This window comes from Colletes latitarsis, chromosome 13 (assembly GCF_051014445.1).
Source record: "Colletes latitarsis isolate SP2378_abdomen chromosome 13, iyColLati1, whole genome shotgun sequence".
Taxonomy (NCBI): domain Eukaryota; kingdom Metazoa; phylum Arthropoda; class Insecta; order Hymenoptera; family Colletidae; genus Colletes; species Colletes latitarsis.
In genome coordinates this window covers 9,015,870-9,031,584 of record NC_135146.1, presented here as the reverse complement: position 1 = coordinate 9,031,584, position 15,715 = coordinate 9,015,870, and the positions used below count along the sequence as shown (strand labels likewise).

Sequence of the window (15,715 nt, the reverse complement as noted above, 5' to 3'; positions counted from 1 at the left end):
CCTACCCCTCGTCGATTTTTCTTAAATATTCGATTTTAGTTTTTAATAATTTTGTTTGACACCCTACAGAAAAATTGTCTAATACTTTTTTGTAGGTGTCCATGGGCTCTGCTTCAGAAAAAAATTTCAACGAGATATCTTTCCTATTGTAGGAGTTATGGCCGTTTAAAAATTGGACCACTTTTATGGGGTTTCTCACATTTCACGGGATCAAGGAGCAACTTTTCTAATATTTTCAGAATTTCTAAATATTCTCTACTAAAATACGCGTTGATTGCTTTTTTAAACATTAAAATCCTTCAAACCGTTCAGAAGTTACGACGTTTTAAAGATATGCATGAAATTTCAGGGAACCATTTTCCAGTAATGTTTTTGGTAAGGAATTTTTTTCTCGAAAGTGGGTAGCATTTCGGGGGTATGCATATTCACCAAAAATAATTGAAATTGATCCTCGCAAATAAAAATAATTTTTTTAGAACTATTTGAAATTTTTTAAATTCGCCAAAAAAATTTTCCACCTTCCCGAAATTTTTTCTCGAAAATGCGTAGAATCTCGGGGCTATGTCTATTCACTAAAAATAATTGAAATTAACCCTCGCAACTAAAAATAATTTTTTTAGAATGATTTAAAAATTTTCAATTTTGCCAAAAAAGGGGACTCCCCTGTCGATTTTTCTTAGAAATTCATTTTTCATTTTTAATAAATTTGGTCAGCGCAGTATGGAAATATTGACTAATACTTTTTTGTAGGTATATACGAGCTCTACCTCCAGACTAAATTTCAATGAAATCCACCGACTATTATAGAAGTTATGGTCGTTTGAAAATTCGACTATTTTTATGGGGGTTTTCTCATTTTTCGGAGTCAAGACTTAACTTTTCGAATATTTTTAGAATTTCTACATATTCTCTAGCAAAATACGCGTCGTTTGCTTTTTTAAACATTAAAATCCTTCAATTTGTTCAAAAGTTATGACGTTTTAAAGATATGCATGAGGGAAACATTTCTAACCTCATATTAGATTTTCAGTAAAGAATTTTTTTCTTGAAAGTGCGTAGGATTTCGGGGTATGTGTATTCACCAAAAATGCTTGTAATTGACCCCTGTAACTACATATAATTTTTTTAGTATGATTTGAAATGTTTTAATTTCATCTAAAAATTTCAGCATCTACACGAATTTTTTTCTCGAAAAGTGGGTAGTATTTCAGGGGTATATGTATCCACCAAAAATGATTATAATTAACCCCCACAACCAAAAATAATTTTTCCAGAACGTTTTGAAATTCTTTTTTCACTGAACAATTTAGGCACCTACCCCCTGTCGATTTTTCTTAAAAATTTGTTTTTAATTATTAATAATTTTGTTTGACACTCTACAGAAAAGTTGTCTAATACTTTTTTGTAGGTGCCCATGGGCTCTGCTTCAGAAAAAAGTTTCATTGAAATGTATTCACTATTGCAGGAGTTATGGCTGTTTGAGTAGTGGAGCATTTTTATGGGGTTCTTCACATTTTACGGGATCAAGGAGCAACTTTTCCGACATTTTTAGAATTTCTACATATTATCTGCTAAAATACGCGTTGATTGCTTGTTTAAACATTAAAATCCTTCCATCCGTTCAGAAGTTATGACGTTTTAAAGATATGCATGAAATTTCAGGGAAGCATTTCTAACCTCACATTAGATTTTCGGTAAAAAATTTTTTTGTTGAAAGTGCGTAGGCTTTCGGGGTATGTCTATTCACCAAAAATGCTTGTAATTGACCGCTGGAACTACATATAATTTTTTTAGTATGATTTGAAATTTTTTAATTTCGTCTAAAAATTTCAGTACCTACTCGAATTTTTATCTCGAAAGTGGGTAGGATTTCAAGGGTATGTGTATCCACCAAAAATGATTGTAATTAACCCCCGCAACCAAAAATAATTTTTTCAGAATGAATAAACATTTTTTAATTTAATTTTGTTAACTTTTCAACGAAGCCTCCATCAACAAATTAGTATTTTTGATTTCCGTCTTATTTTGGCCTCTAGAATCTCCCATTAAAATTTTTCCCAGGGGTGGCCGAATACCCTGTACAGATGAAAAACCAAATGCATTCCAGAATCCTGTTGAGTACTGCTATTCTGTTAAAAATGAACCAAGATGCCATATTTGTGGTGACGTGGCAATAATTAAATATGCATGGTGTAAGAAATCTTTATGTTTCAAACATTTTTTCGACGAGTACCACTATTATCGAAACTACATAGAGTAATTGCTATACACACTGTATGTATTTATAATTTATAAATCGCCCCAACTTTGCCACGATGTCATAGGTGGGTAATAAAAACAATTAATCTTTTCATTGCTGTTAAGAAACTTGTTACTGTTATTGTTACTTGTTACTTGTTACTGTATAATTTAGTGCAAACCTACAGTGCTTCATTAAAATCAAAGTTACAACGGCTGCTACCATAATAGATGCGCGCAAGATGTAAATCATAAAAATCTGCAAAACTGTAGGAGGCAATTTAAAAATATTACATACCAATGGATTTGGAATAAAATGCTCGTCATTTTTTGTCATTACGAAAATTTCAATAAAATGAAAAATTAAGTTAATAAATTTTTTTTTGTTATAAACAAATTGTATTTTGTTAAATTTTTTAACACCATGTTATTGTACATGAGAAACCATTAACCTCGCCCATTAACAATTTTTTCGTATGTCTTTCCGTTTTCGAGATAGCCGTTTCGCGCCAAAACTTCAAAGGGTGGTTTCACCCCTTAAACTCGAGTTACCTTAGCTAAAAAAAAATACGTGTCGATTATTTTTGGCTGCTTTATAAGTGTACGAAGTTTCATCAAAATCGAAGCCGGACCGTTCGCGAACGTTCCTTGTAAGTGATCAACTAATTATTTTTAGACAAGTATTATTTAATATTGTTGAAATACCATTCTTGGCAATCGACTGTATAAGCTAGTGGCACTTACAGAATTAAACATGTAAAACACATTATTAGATTTGGTCTTTAGGGTTGCGTGACATAAAACGATATATTTTAATCAAATTAATTAACATGAGACTTATCTCACCGATGAAAGACATTCTTCAAATATTAATCACTTTTATATTTTTGCCTATCGTATCACTGTTGGACTGAACAATATTCCAGAAAATAACGAATAGTTTATATACTGTTGCAAAATGGTTTTAAATAATAACTTTCAAAGAGGTACTCCGTTCTGAATCCTTGTGAAGACTATTTGGTTCGCGCGGAGGTGCGTTTCTTTACGAACAACGAATTCAAATATTTATCCAGGAAAAAATTTTCTATATAATTGACAAGATTTTACAATCAATGCGATATAGCAACGACCGTATTCATAAATTTTAAAGATACTCCGTAGAATTTCGATTGTCAGAAGTAGAGACTGACGTTCCCCTAACCGGTCATTTTCTTATCTACCTCCTGTCCTTTGTAATTCAAAAATAATTTCATAATGCGTACCTGTCTGTTGGTACATTGACGCAAAATTACAGTTAACGTTCGAAGAAAGTGATAAAAGGAAGGGGAGAGTTTTACTTCGACAGTCTAAATGTGAAGTGTAATATCTAAGTAAAATTGTGAAATTACTTTAAAATGCGCAGACTATAGTTGCAATCGCCGCCAGTCAGTGACAGTTAGGTGTACCTTCGATACGCTCCGTTTGATCCTCCATTTTGATGCTATTACCTCTAAACATTGCACGTGGCTGGAAGTTGTTTGTTCGTCGATACATTTTTGCAAATTAATCTTGGACAAGGTGTAAATAAAAGTGAATTAGGTGAGTCGTAAGCAAGTGTCACCCGATATCGCTTATTTTATTAAGTTTAAACAAACAGTGAAGCTTCGTCAGATCTCAACTGGCATTTAAGTACTCTAAAAAGACATTCTTTAAAATATCCTACTTATCACGTTGTACTATTTAATAACTTAAGAATTTAATAGTATATGTAAGAAAAAGAATGTTGTTTTTTTTAAACTGTATTCTATATTTGTTCACGGCAAAAGCCAATACAATTCTGTACCCTGACAGGGAACCAGGGTCCTGAGGGCACCCTTAACCCTCCTTTAAGAGGGGGAAACTCCTTAATTTCGGACATTTATTTATTTCTACGTTTCTAAAATACAGGATGTTCGACCAACCTAGGGGAAAATTTTATTAGGGGATTCTAGAGGCCAAAATAAGACGAAAATAAAGAATACCAATTTGTTGATGGAGGCTTCGTTAAAAAGTTATTAACGTTCAAAGTTCCGACAGTACTGAATTTTTTTCTCGAAAATGCTCAAGATTTCGGGGGTAGGTCTATTCACCAAAAATTATTGTAATTGACCCTTGCAACTGAAAATAATTTTTCCAATTCGATTTGAAATTTTTTTTACCCCGTCGAAAAATTTCACACCTTTTCGAATTTTTTTCTAGAAAGTGGGTTGGATTTTGGAGGTATGTGTATTAATAGAAAATGATTGCAATTGACCACTGAAACTGAAAATAATTTTTCCAATTCGATTTGAAATTTTTTTTTCCCGTCGAAAAATTTCACACCTTCTCGAATTTTTTTTCTAGAAAGTGGGTTGGATTTTGGAGGTATGTGTATTAATAGAAAATGATTGCAATTGACCACTGAAACTGAAAATAATTTTTCCAATTTGATTTGAAATTTTTTTTCCCCGTCGAAAAATTTCACACTTTTTCGAATTTTTTTCTAGAAAGTGGGTTGGATTTTGGAGGTATGTGTATTAATAGAAAATGATTGCAATTGACCACTGAAACTGAAAATAATTTTTCCAATTCGATTTGAAATTTTTTTTTCCCCATCGAAAAATTTCACACCTTTTCGAATTTTTTTTCTAGAAAATGCGTAGGATTTCGTGACTATGTTTATTCACCAAAAATGATTGTAATTGATCCTCAAAACCGAAAATAATTTTTCTAGAACGATTTGAAATTTTTTTTTTCGCCGAAAAATCTAAGCACCTACCCCCTGTCGATTTTCCTTAAAAATTCGTTTTTGATTTTTAATAATTTCGTTTGACACCCTACAAAAAAATTGTCTAATACTTTTTTGTAGGTGCCCATAGGCTCTGCTTGGAAAAAAAATTCCAATGAGATATCTTTACTATTGTAGGAGTTATGGCTGTTTGAAAATTGGACCATTTTCAGGAGGTTTTTCTCACTTTACAGGGTCAAGGAATAACTTTTTCAATATTGTTAGAATCGCTACATATTCTTCACTAAAATACGCGTTATTTGCCTTTGAAACATTAAAATCCTTCAATCTGTTCAGAAGTTATGATGTTTTAAAGATATGCATAAGGGAAACATTTTTAACCACACATTAGATTTTCAGTAAAGAATTTTTTTCTTGAAAGTGCGTAGAATTTCGGGATATTTTTATCCGCCAAAAATGCTTATAACTGATCCCTGTAACTAAATATAATTTTTTTAGTATGATTTGAAATTTTTTAATTACGTCTAAAAATTTCAGTACCTACTCGAATTTTTTTCTCGAAGGAGGGTAGGATTTCGGGGATATGTGTATTCATTAAAAATGATTATAATTGACCCCTTCGACCGAAAATAATTTTTCCAGAACGATTTGAAATTTTTTAATTTTGTTGACAAAATTTCACACCTTTTCGAATTTTTTTCTCGAAAATGCGTAGGATTTCGTGACTATGTTTATTCACCAAAAATGATTGTAATTGATCCTCAAAACCGAAAATAATTTTTCTAGAACGATTTGAAATTTTTTTTTTCGCCGAAAAATCTAGGCACTTACCCCCTGTCGATTTTCCTTAAAAATTCGTTTTTGATTTTTAATAATTTCGTTTGACACCCTACAGAAAAATTGTCTAATACTTTTTTGTACGTGCCCATAGGCTCTGCTTGAAAAAAAAATTCCAATGGGATATCTTTACTATTGTAGGAGTTATGGCTGTTTGAAAATTGGACCATTTTCAGGAGGTTTTTCTCACTTTACAGGGTCAAGGAATAACTTTTTCAATATTGTTAGAATCTCTACATATTCTTCACTAAAATACGCGTTATTTGCCTTTGAAACATTAAAATCCTTCAATCTGTTCAGAAGTTATGATGTTTTAAAAATTTGCATAAGGGAAACATTTTTAACCACACATTAGATTTTCAGTAAAGAATTTTTTTCTTGAAAATGCGTAGGATTTCGGGATATTTTTATCCACAAAAAATGCTTGTAACTGATCCCTGTAACTAAATATAATTTTTTTAGTATGATTTGAAATTTTTTAATTACGTCTAAAAATTTCAGTACCTACTCGAATTTTTTTCTCGAAGGAGGGTAGGATTTCGGGGATATGTGTATTCATTAAAAATGATTATAATTGACCCCTCCGACCGAAAATAATTTTTCCAGAACGATTTGAAATTTTTTAATTTTGTTGACAAAATTTCACACCTTTTCGAATTTTTTTCGAGAAAGTGGGTAGGATTTCGGGGGTATGTCTCTTGACCAAAAATGCTTGCAATTGACCCCTGCAACTAAAAATAATTTTTTTAGAATTAATTAAAAATTTTTTTTTTCGTCGAAAAATTTAGACACCTACGCCCTTGTCGATTTTTCTTATATATTCGTTTTTAGTTTTTAATAATTTCGTTTGACACCCTACAGAAAAATTGTCTAATACTTTTTTGTAGGTGCCCATAGGCTCTGCTTGAAAAAAAAATTCCAATGAGATATCTTTACTATTGTAGGAGTTATGGCTGTTTGAAAATTGGACCATTTTCAGGAGGTTTTTCTCACTTTACAGGGTCAAGGAATAACTTTTTCAATATTGTTAGAATCTCTACATATTCTTCACTAAAATACGCGTTATTTGCCTTTGAAACATTAAAATCCTTCAATCTGTTCAGAAGTTATGATGTTTTAAAAATTTGCATAAGGGAAACATTTTTAACCACACATTAGATTTTCAGTAAAGAATTTTTTTCTTGAAAGTGCGTAGGATTTGGGGGTATTTTTATCCACCAAAAATGCTTATAACTGATCCCTGTAACTAAATATAATTTTTTTAGTATGATTTGAAATTTTTTTATTACGTCTAAAAATTTCAGTACCTACTCGAATTTTTTTCTCGAAGGAGGGTAGGATTTCGGGGATATGTGTATTCATTAAAAATGATTATAATTGACCCCTCCGACCGAAAATAATTTTTCCAGAACGATTTGAAATTTTTTAATTTTGTTGACAAAATTTCACACCTTTTCGAATTTTTTTCTAGAAAGTAGGTAGGATTTCGGGGGTATGTCTCTTGACCAAAAATGCTTGCAATTGACCCCTGCAACTAAAAATAATTTTTTTAGAATTAATTAAAAATTTTTTTTTCGTCGAAGAATTTAGGCACATACGCCCTTGTCGATTTTTCTTATATATTGGTTTTTAGTTTTTAGTAATTTTGTTTGACACCCTACAGAAAAATTGTCTAATACTTTTTTGTAGGTGCCCATAGGCTCTGCTTGAAAAAAAAATTCCAATGAGATATCTTTACTATTGTAGGAGTTATGGCTGTTTGAAAATTGGACCATTTTCAGGAGGTTTTTCTCACTTTACAGGGTCAAGGAATAACTTTTTCAATATTGTTAGAATCTCTACATATTCTTCACTAAAATACGCGTTATTTGCCTTTGAAACATTAAAATCCTTCAATCTGTTCAGAAGTTATGATGTTTTAAAAATTTGCATGAGGGAAACATTTTTAACCACACATTAGATTTTCAGTAAAGAATTTTTTTCTTGAAAGTGCGTAGGATTTCGGGATATTTTTATCCACCAAAAATGCTTATAACTGATCCCTGTAACTAAATATAATTTTTTTAGTATGATTTGAAATTTTTTAATTACGTCTAAAAATTTCAGTACCTACTCGAATTTTTTTCTCGAAAGTGGGTAGGATTTCGGGGATAAGTGTATTCATTAAAAATGATTATAATTGACCCCTCCGACCGAAAATAATTTTTCCAGAACAATTTGAAATTTTTTAATTTTGTTGACAAAATTTCACACCTTTTCGAATTTTTTTCTAGAAAGTGGGTAGGATTTCGGGGTTATGTCTGTCGACCAAAAATTCTTGCAATTGACCCCTGCAACTAAAAATAATTTTTCCAAGACGATTCGAAACTATTTTTTTTCACCCAAAACTTTCAGCACTTACTTGAATTTTTTTCTCGAAAATGGATAGGATTTCGGAGGTATGTTTGTTCACCAAACATGATTACAATTGGCCCCCACAACCGAAAATAATTTTTCCAATTTGATTTGAAATTTTTAATTTCAATTGTTAATAACTTTTTAACGAAGTCTCCATCAACAAATTGGTATTCTTGATTTTCGTCTTATTTTGGCCTCTACAATCCCCCATTAAAATTTTTACCAGTGGTGGTCGAACACCCTGTATTTATCCTTTTCTAAGTACTGTAATACCATTATTCCATATAAATATCTGATAATTATGTCATCAATATTTTTAATATTACATAGCTAAATACAAGAAAAAATCAATTTTTATTTATATTTATATTATATTATTCCATACTAACAATCAAAATATAAAGTATGGACTGCACGTATAAGAGTGGTTCATAAGGTGCCATGCGGTGGTATAATTATGAATCATATTAATATGTTTCACATTCGGTGCTCGTTTCAATGTTTGGCAAGATACAAAGCCGAACGGTATAGCTCGGATTATGCCTTTCTGGGACCTGAAAAGTAACCGTCCTTTTATAGCCAAGAAACTTTGGTCCCGTGTTTCTTACAGTTATCCAACATTTGCTGTATTACCATTGTTAACCTTGAACAAAATAGTATATGAAAAATTGTTCGCGTCGCATGTAGGTATAGTACATACCTAGAACGGAGCATCATAACTATTCTATATCGAGTTCACCAGGTTTTATATCCATTACCTCTATAGAAATAAACACAATTTTGTTTATACCAGTAATTCTGATAAATACAGATATAAGATTAGAAAAGCAACTGAAAATAATAATGTGACTAAAAATGGAGGTGCTTCGAAGGCCAACGAATATCAAGACTTTAGACAGTGCGTTATAGTCCACAATAAAGCCATCAAGTTCGTACCGATTAAATAACATTAAACTAAAAGTAAACAGTTTTATGGTGTTTCGCTGATTTGTCGTTCCATTCTGTTTCAAGGTTTTTCGAGTTCCTGGATAATCTAAATCGAAAGAATTACTTAATTCAAATCGGACTAAACATGATAGGTATTAGCATCACGGCGTTTCAAGTAAGACACATGTATATCTTTCGATAACGTTGTTTCTAAGGACTGTTAAACAAATCGAAATTTTATTTCCTAGACTGTTGTACACTTGCTCGAACCTGATCAAGCTTTCAGATACTGTATTTTCTTTGCCGCTCAGAACTTTCATTTGTTCATTCTCAGTTTACCTGGACAAGTGCTTGTAGATTACAGTTTAGACTTAGCCACCAACATGTAAGTTTCTAATGCGAAAAAAGTTTACGAAAAACGAGCTATTAAGTTGTTTTATAGGTTCTTGTGCATTTTCGTTTAAGTATGTTGTATCAGAGAGTGACCATCTTCTTGTACATACAACTTCTCTGAACTAACTAATACTCCTTTCAAGCAAATCAATTAATATCTGTTTAAAAATTCGTCCAATGTCCATTTAAGACGTATTCTTCATTCAAAATTTGAAAGATTTCACACTAGACCTGCTACAACCGACCAAACGATCGTTTTTAAAATTTCGTCTAAAATTTCAAACGTACAATATTATTTTAGCGACATTTAACTTCACGACCTTTCTTATAGTATACCCACAATGAATTTTTCAATATTCACTTCTATTCTCGTTGCTTGTTTTCTTGAGGAAAATGTGTAGTCTATCTTGCTTACCACGGTTGGTCATCTGACCAGTTGAACGATTTATATTTTTTTGTAAAAGACTCTACCTCGTGAAAGAGAAAAAGAAAAACTGATCATTAAACTGGTCTTCGTAGGAGTGAGTATACATGAAGATCGGTAGGTATAGTGTTAAATTAATACGATTATGTTCATGTACGCTTATTCTGCAGTAAAGGTTTCCATGGTTAAATATGCAGGAATGCATCAAATAAGTTGATACATTTAAACAATTCCATCAAATTCCGATAGATACATGTCCCAATGGTATCAAGCACCGCTGGAAGTACAAAGATTACTCCGTACGATGCAAATAAGATGCAGTAAACCATGTTCATTGACAGCAGGAGGATTATACGAGATGAACATAGAGAATTTTGGAATGGTATGTAACAGTATGAAGATAACGGAGCTACGATTTATCACATATTATTAGACGAGTATTAATTAATATAAAATTTAATTTTAAGACTTTTAAAACGTGCATGTCGTATTTCACAATGTTGTTGTCGATGAAACAATAACTCCTTGTTACTATTGCTCTGTAAAGTATCCTTTTCCTGTCAGAAGTGCTATACTGATCGATCGACGTAAATCCAGAGGAATTGTAGTAAAAACTGGCGATATTACGATGGATACGTATATGTAAATAAAATTGTTACACTGTACGGTTATTCAATGGTATTATTTAAATGTGTTTCCGGACTAGGTTCTTACTTGTTCACGGCCATTTCTAAACTGGTTAAACTATCCTATTGTTTGTTTAATACACCTCATCGAAGACAGTTTGTCATTCAGGTTGTGTCAAACTAATATACAGAGTGTTAACTGGCATAATTAAGATGTGAATTTGGGACCCCAAAACGAAAAAATATGCATTTATCATCAAAAGTATTACTAACTTTATATTTTATTCATTATAATAATTTTCTAACTATAATTAATCGGATGAATACTTACTGAGATCGACTGAGTGCCATCTGACAAGATTTTATCAAACATATCGGTAGAAAATATTACATAACTTCACTATTTTCTAAATGAAGGTAATAAATCTTGGACGATAAACAAGGCACGTTTTCCTTTTGTATGTAGTCTCGAAAATATATCTACCAAATCTTAAATTGAAATTCGGAAAACTAACGAAGTTATAGCCTGCTGAAATATACCACGCGCAGGAATAACAACTGAACGTGAAATTTCAAAGCTGTTTTTCTCGAAACTACATTTGTGGCGTCGCCTTCCATGCTCGCCACCAAAGGGGTCCGTTGCTATATACAGGGTGATCGACACCCATGGGAAAAATTGTAATGGGGGATTCTTGAGGCCAAAATAAGACGAAAATAAAGAATACTAATTTGTTAATGGAGGCTTCGTTAACAAGTTATTAACGTTTAAAGTTCCGCCCGTACTGAATTTTTTTCTAGAAAATGTGCAAGATTTCGGGGGTATGTCTATTCACCAAAAATTATTGTAATTGACCTCCGCAATTGAAAATAATTTTTCCAAAAGGATTTGAAATTTTTTTCCCCCGTCGAAAAATTTCACACCTTCTCGAATTTTTTTCTAGAATGTGGGTAGGATTTCGGGGATATGACTCTGCACAAAAAATGATTGTAATTGACCCCTGCAGCCAAAAATATTTTTTTTAGAACGATTTGAAATTTTTTTTTCGTCGAAAAATTTAGGCACCTACCCCCTGTCGATTTTTCTTAAAAATTCGTTTTCGATTTTTGCTAATTTTATTTCACGCCCTACAGAAAATTTGTTTAATACTTTTTTGTAGGTACTCATGAGCTCTACTTCATAAAAAAGTTTCATTGAAAAGTATTCGCTATTGTGGGAGTTATGGCTGTTGGAAAATTGTACCATTTTTATTGGGGTTTTCTCAGTTTACGGGGTCAAGGATCAACTTTTTGAATATTTTTGCAATTTCTATATATTCCTCACTAAAATACATGTTGTTTGCTTTTTTAAACATTAAAATCCTTCAATCCGTTCAGAAGTTATGACATTTTAAAGATTCGCATGAAATTTTAGGGAAGCATTTCCTGGCCTCACATTAGATTTTCGGTAAGGAATTTTTTTCTCGAAAATGGTTAGGATGTGGTGAGTATGTCTATTGACCAAAAATGCTTGTAATTGACCCCTGTAATTAAATATAATTTTTTTAGCATGATTTGAAATTTTTTAATTTCGTCTAAAAATTTCAGTACCTACTCAAATTTTTTTCTAGAAAGTGGATAGGATTTTGGAGGTATTTCTATTCACCAAAAATGATTGTAATTGACCCTCGCACTCGAAAATAATTTTTCCAAAACGATTCGAAATTTTTTTTTCCGTCGAAAAATTTCACACCTTCTCGAATTTTTTTTTCGAAAGTGGATAGGATTTCGGAGGTATGTCTATTCACCAAAAATGATTGTAATTGAACCCCACAACCGAAAATAATTTTCTCAGAACGTTCTGAAATATTTTCTTTTCGCCGAAAATTTAGGCACCTACCCCCTGTCGATTTTTCTTAAAAATTCGTTTTTCATTTTTAATAAATTTGTTTGACGTTGTACGGAAATCTTGCCTAATATTTTTTTGTAGGTGCCCATGAGCTGTACTTCGGAAAAAAGTTTCATTGAAATATATTCACTATTGTAGGAGTTATGGTCGTATTGAAGTTTTGACAATTTCTATGCTGTTTTTCTTATTTTGCGGGGTCAAGGACCAACTTTTCGAATATTTTTACGATTTCTACGTATTCTAGACTAAAATGCGCGTAGTTTGCTTTTTTAAACATTAAAATCGTTCCATCCGTTCAGAAGTTGTGACATTTTAAAAATTCGCACGAAATTTCGGGGTTACATTTCTGGCCAGAAATGATATTTTTAGAAAGGAATTTTTTTCTCGAAAGTGGGTGGGATTTCGGGGGTATGTCTATTCACCAAAAATGATTATAGTTGAGTCCCACAACCGAAAATAATTTTTCCAAAATTATTTGAAAATTTTCAATTTCGCCGAAAAAGGGGTTTACCCCATGTCGATTTTTATTAGAAATTCGTTTTTCATTTTTAATAAATTTGGATAGCGCTGTACGGAAATGTTGTCTAATACTTTTTTGTTGGTATATATGAGCTCTATCTCCGGAATAAATTTCAATGAAATCCATCGACTATTATAGGAGTTATGGCCGTTTGAAAATTCGAACATTTTTATGGGGTTTTCCTTATTTTACGGGATCAAGACTCAAGTTTTCGAAGATTTTTAGAGTTTCTATATATTCTCTAGCAAAATACGCGTCGTTTGCTTTTTTAAACATTAAAATCCTTCAATTTGTTCAAAAGTTATGGCGTTTTAAAGATACGCATGAAATTTTAGGGAACCATTTTCCAATAATGTTCTTAGTAAGGAATTTTTTTCTCGAAAGGGAGTAGGATTTCATGGGTATGTTTATTTACCAAAAATAATTAAAATTGACCCTCGCAACTAAAAATAATTTTTTTAGAACGATTTGAAATTTTTTAAATTCGCTAAAAAATTTGTCCACCTTCTCGAAATTTTTTCTCGAAAGTGGATAGAATTTCAGAGGTATATCTATTAACAAAAAATGATTGCAACTGCCCCCTGCAACCAAAAATAATTTAGTCAGAAAGATTTGAAATTTTTTAATCTCCTCAAAAAATTTAAGTACCTACCACCTGTCGATTTTTCTTAAAAATTCGTTTTTCATTTTTAATAAATTTGATTGGCGTTGCATGAAAAAATTGTCTAATACTTTTTTGTAGGTACTCATGAACTCTACTTCAGAAAAAAGTTTCATTGAGATACATTCGCTATTGTGGGAGTTATGGCCGTTTGAAAATGGGAGCATTTTTATACGGTTTTTCCCATTTTTCGGGTTCAAGACTCAAGTTTTCGAAGATTTTTAGAATTTCTATATATTCTCTAGCAAAATACGCGTCGTTTGCTTTTTTAAACATTAAAATCCTTCAATTTATTCAAAAGTTATGGCGTTTTAGATACGCATGAGGGAAACATTTCAACCTCACATTATATTTTCGGTAAAGAATTTTTTTTTCGAAAGTGGATAGGATTTCGGAGGTACGTGTAATGACCAACAATGATTGTAATTTACCCCTGTAGCTAAATATAATTTTTTCAGAAAGATTTGAAATTTTTTAATCTCCTCAAAAAATTTAAGTACCTACCACCTGTCGATTTTTCTTAAAAATTCGTTTTTCATTTTTAATAAATTTGATTGGCGTTGCATGAAAAAATTGTCTAATACTTTTTTGTAGGTACTCATAAACTCTACTTCAGAAAAAAGTTTCATTGAGATACATTCGCTATTGTGGAAGTTATGGCCGTTTGAAAATGGGAGCATTTTTATACGGTTTTTCCCATTTTTCGGGTTCAAGACTCAAGTTTTCGAAGATTTTTAGAATTTCTATATATTCTCTAGCAAAATACGCGTCGTTTGCTTTTTTAAACATTAAAATCCTTCAATTTATTCAAAAGTTATGGCGTTTTAAAGATACGCATGAAAATTCGGGCAGACATTTCAAGACTCAGATTATATTTTCGGTACGGAATTTTTTCCTCGAAACTGAGTAGTATTTCGGGGGTATGTCTGTTGACCAAAAATTATTGTAGTTGACTCCCGCAACCGAAAATAATTTTTCCAAGACGATTCGGAAGTCTTTTTTTTCACCCAGAACTTTCAGCACTCACTCGAATTTTTTTCTCGAAAGTGGATAGGATTTCGGGGGTATGTGTATTCACCAAAAATGATTGTAATTGACCGCCGCAACCGAAAATAATTTTTTCAAAACGATTTAAAATTTTTTTTTTTCGTCGAGAAATTTAGGCACCTACACCCTTGTCGATTTTTCTTAAAAATTCCTTTTACATTTTTAGTAATTTTGTTTGGCGCCCTACAGAAAAGTTGTCTAATACTTTTTTGTAGGTACCCATGGGCTCTACTTCAGAAAAAAGTTTCATTGAAATATATTCACAATTGTAGGAGTTATGGCTGTTTGAAAATTGGATCATTTTTATGGGGTTATTCTCATTTTGCGGAGTCAAGGACCAACTTTTCGAATATTTTTGCGATTTGTACATATTTTCCATCAAAATACGCGTAGTTTGCTTTTTTAAACATTAAAATCGTCCAATCCGTTCACAAGTTATGACGTTTTAAATATTCGCATGAAAATTCAAGCCTCAGATTATATTTTCGGTAAGGAATTTTTTTCTCGAAACTGAGTAGTATTTCGGGGGTATGTCTGTTGACCAAAAATGATTGTAGTTGACCCTTGCAACCGAAAATAATTTTTCTAAAACGATTTGAAATTTTTTTTCCCCGTCGAAAAATTTAGGCACCTTTTCGAATTTTTTTCTAGAGAGTGGGTTGGATTTTGGAGGTATGTGTATTAATAGAAAATGATTGCAATTGACCACTGAAACTGAAAATAATTTTTCCAATTCGATTTGAAATTTTTTTTTCCCCATCGAAAAATTTCACACCTTTTCGAATTTTTTTCTCGAAAGTGGATAGGATTTCGGGGGTATGTGTATTCACCAAAAATGATTGTAATTGACCCCCGCAACCGAAAATAATTTTTTCAGAACGATTTGAAATTTTTGAATTTAATTGTTAATAACTTTTTAACGAAGCCTCGAATGAAAAATCGACAGGGGGCAGGTGCCTAAATTGTGCGGCGAAAAACAAAAATTTCAAATCATTCTGGAAAAATTATTATCGG

The 15,715-nt window shown here is 31.7% G+C and overlaps 1 protein-coding gene across 1 annotated transcript; it reads left to right on the top strand.

Moving 5' to 3' along the window:
* Positions 1-8,659: 8,659 nt before the first annotated feature.
* Positions 8,660-10,546, top strand: LOC143349569 (odorant receptor 49a-like). The gene is made up of 6 exons (XM_076780915.1): positions 8,660-8,667; positions 9,012-9,146; positions 9,230-9,320; positions 9,394-9,530; positions 10,212-10,344; positions 10,430-10,546. Exons 1-6 carry the CDS (start codon positions 8,660-8,662, stop codon positions 10,481-10,483), a joined length of 558 nt encoding a protein of 185 aa, XP_076637030.1. The 3' UTR covers positions 10,484-10,546.
* The last annotated feature ends 5,169 nt before the right edge of the window (positions 10,547-15,715 follow it).

Excerpts from the sequence above, each read along its gene's own strand:
- LOC143349569 (XM_076780915.1), top strand. Across the intron at positions 9,321-9,393 it reads TTAGCATCACGGCGTTTCAA|ACTGTTGTACACTTGCTCGA; the intron begins GTAAGACACATG and ends TTTATTTCCTAG. Across the intron at positions 10,345-10,429 it reads ACATAGAGAATTTTGGAATG|ACTTTTAAAACGTGCATGTC; the intron begins GTATGTAACAGT and ends TTTAATTTTAAG.